Here is a 3332-nt window from a genome sequence, read left to right as displayed (position 1 = left end):
CAGTGCCGCAACATCCACCCGGGCAGCCGGGGCAATGCCCCGGGGAACGGCCTCCATTCCTATTTTGTGGCCCCTATTTATAATTTTCACAATTTTTAATTTTTATATACCCAGCAATACCTACTGAATTGTGAGAATTTGTGACAACTATGTATACTGTGTAAGATAAAATTAATTTTAAAAATGTTTGTTCTATTACACTATTACAGTAATTATCAAAATATTGATGACTGAAAATTATTATAGTCCGGCATTGATTTATTATTATCGTTTGTTGGAATTTTAACGGGAATCCCGCTATTTACGTCACCACGACGGACTATCTAGCGATTTGTTTGTTTTGACTGTGACACGCCAGTACGCCACGCGCTGATAATCCTATATAACTATATAAGAACTATTCATACGACATACCGTGTATAAATACTATAAATTAATAATATGACGACTGCAAGTGTGGCTAGCATTGTAGGAACACTCGGAATAGTATTAAACAAAATCATCGCGTTCTTTCTTTGGCATTTGCGTACAGCGAGCATTGCGAGGTGCGACTGTGCGATTACCTATATAACTTATTAGTTATTAGTTATTTACTTAGTGACTAGTTTGACTTCTGTTCTTCACTATTATTGTATGTTGTACACTTGTACATTAATAATAATAATAATGGAATCTTCTCAACAACCGTTGAAAAAAATTAGATTGTCCGGTGGAGCAAGAAAAATGTTGAAACAGAAAGAAAAATCTATTAAAGGGAATAGAAGTATTTTGTCATTTATTCAATCTCCAGTTTCTGAAACTGTTATTTCAAACTCGAATTCTGTAGAATTCGAAGATAGTTCTTACCAACTTGAGTCAACGTCAATCCAAGGTAATTGTATGGCTGTATTTAATAAACTATAATTAATATAGAAATTTATATCATAGGTTAGTAAGAAATACATAATTATTGATGGTCACCATGAAATAGTTAATACTATTTTTAATATTCTCAAAATATTTATATTTTATTTATTTATAATTTTATTTAATATATTCAATAATTATATTGTATTTAATTATCAGTAATTTTTTTAAGAATTAAGTATTTAGACAAATATTGATTGGGTACAAATGTAACAGTTTATCTGGGTACAATTGTAACATTTTATATTAGGTTTAGGCAGTGGCGTACGCAGGATTTTAGTTCGGTAAGGGTTTTCAATATATGTTGATCAGTGACTCGTGGGGGGCTTCGCCCCCCACACCCCCCACTATATAGCTAAACTGATAAATATAACCAACATTATATAACACATAATAATTCTTTTAAAATAAATTCCTATTTATGTATTTAATCATCGAAATTCTTAAAATGATATAAAACATTAGATAATAATTATTAATTAGTATTTATAAAATATTAAAATATTATATACTATAAACAAAATAATAAAATAAGTGAACAATATATTCATGAATTATATTTATTTATAATAAATTATAGATTCAGTCTTAAATTTAATCTACGATTAGAATATTTAACCAAGTGATTTAGAACCTCTTCAGGTAATACACTTATATCTATATGGATGTTTAGTAACGCTAACCCATTTAATCGCGACTCACTTATTGTATTACGGAGATATGTTTTTAAGCGACGTAATGTAGAGAAAGATCTTTCTGCAGATGATGTAGTAATGGGCAATGTTACTAATATTTTTAACAATAAATAAATAGTTGGAAATAATATTTTATCACATGTAATAAGAGCATCTATAGGACTTTTTGGATTCATTTCATTTTGTTCCACAAATGTATACCATAATTTGAAATCTTCAGCAGTCATTAATTTACTTTTATTAATAAAAGATGAATACGTTTCATGAAGATCGATAAAACTTTTTTCTTGTTCTTTTGATGGGTTTTTTTGTTTTAGGAATCAAACAGGAAAAGTTTTTTAGAATAGTATTATGTGATGTGAGTCTTTCACGAAGCTGGAGCAAAAATGTGTCGAGAAATGGTATAAAAATTGACCGTAAAAAATGCTGCTCAACATTTTCAGCTGGAACATTATTCCTAGTTTTTTGGCGATTAATTTTTCTTGGAAGTGAAAAAACAGAAATACCAATTTGTTCACAAGTTTTCTTAACAGTTTCAAATAATTTCATAAATTCATTTTCACTGTTAATACGAAGTTGTTCAATTAAATTCTCAACACATGAAGCAGCATCTAATGCAGTTTTTAAATCTGAATTTTCTAGTTGCAAACTACGACTCAAACCAACACTAATAGATAGGACTTTAGTTAAAACGTAAAGAGAAACTTGAAATTGTAATTTTTTAATAGCACATAATAATTGATCTGCCTGAGATGATATATTACTAGAAATCCAAGAATATTCTTCAATAAATCCAGTACTTGAATTATTAGATAATATTTCTAACGCACTGACTACAGCGAGCTGCATCTCTTCATATAAAATAACAGCATCGTGGCGCTGTACCCAACGCGTTGGACACATTTGTTTCAACCTGCTAGCTTTAGAACTAGGAAACAAATCTTTAATACATCTTTGAAGCACCTCAAGTCGTTTTGGGTATCCAAAAAAATTACAAATTGATTGCATGGTACCTATCGTATTACGAATTTCCGGGATATTACAAGAATCAGAAATTACCAAATTCAGGCAATGAGCGCTACAATGGATGTAATAAGCTAGTGGATAAATTTCACGAATTCTAGTTTGTACACCTTTAAACTGTCCGCTCATAGCAGCAGCTCCGTCGTAACCTTGGCCGATCATAAATTTGGGGTTTATACCAAAACTTGAGATACTTTCTAAAATAGTATCAGCAAGACCTTTACCACTGACATCATTAACTTGTACAAATTGAAGAAAGTCTTCTCTTATCTTTTTTTCACCATCATCAAAATATCTTATACAAATTGAAAGTTGTTCCTTTGTAGATACATCCATTGTTTCGTCTGCTAATAAAGCAAAACATTCAGCATTATTAATTTGGTCCACTAATTTTTTTTAGAATAATATTGTTACAACTTGATATTATTTCATTCTGTACTCTAGGACTAATGTAAGTAGCATTTTTGGAAGCAGTATTTAGATGGTTTTCCAAATCGCAATCACCTGCATCAATTCTAAACTTCAAAAGAGCACGAAAATTACCTTCATTTAGTGTTTTATCATCTTTATTTGAATTATCAACTTTAGTTTGTAAAGATTTAAGACCATGATCAAAATGCCCTCTCAAAGCCAGTCCTTGTCGCCCACATAATAATACAGTTTTTTATAATTGGAAGTATTTTTTTACGATTTTCCAAAACTTCTTTT

The 3332-nt window shown here is 30.1% G+C and overlaps 1 protein-coding gene across 1 annotated transcript; it reads right to left on the bottom strand.

The window, feature by feature from the left end:
* Positions 1–1862: 1862 nt before the first annotated feature.
* Positions 1863–3260, bottom strand: LOC112681605 (52 kDa repressor of the inhibitor of the protein kinase-like; the record flags this gene model as incomplete). Its single annotated transcript, XM_025551852.1, has 2 exons — positions 1863–2971; positions 3039–3260. Coding segments are annotated over 2 exons (1331 nt in total), but the record flags the coding sequence as incomplete, so codon positions are not given.
* Positions 3261–3332: the final 72 nt, after the last annotated feature.

The sequence above is a fragment of the Sipha flava genome, unplaced genomic scaffold, assembly GCF_003268045.1.
Source record: "Sipha flava isolate LNK unplaced genomic scaffold, YSA_version1 19311_pilon_pilon, whole genome shotgun sequence".
NCBI lineage: Eukaryota > Metazoa > Arthropoda > Insecta > Hemiptera > Aphididae > Sipha > Sipha flava.
This window is presented reverse-complemented; position numbering and strand designations above follow the sequence as displayed.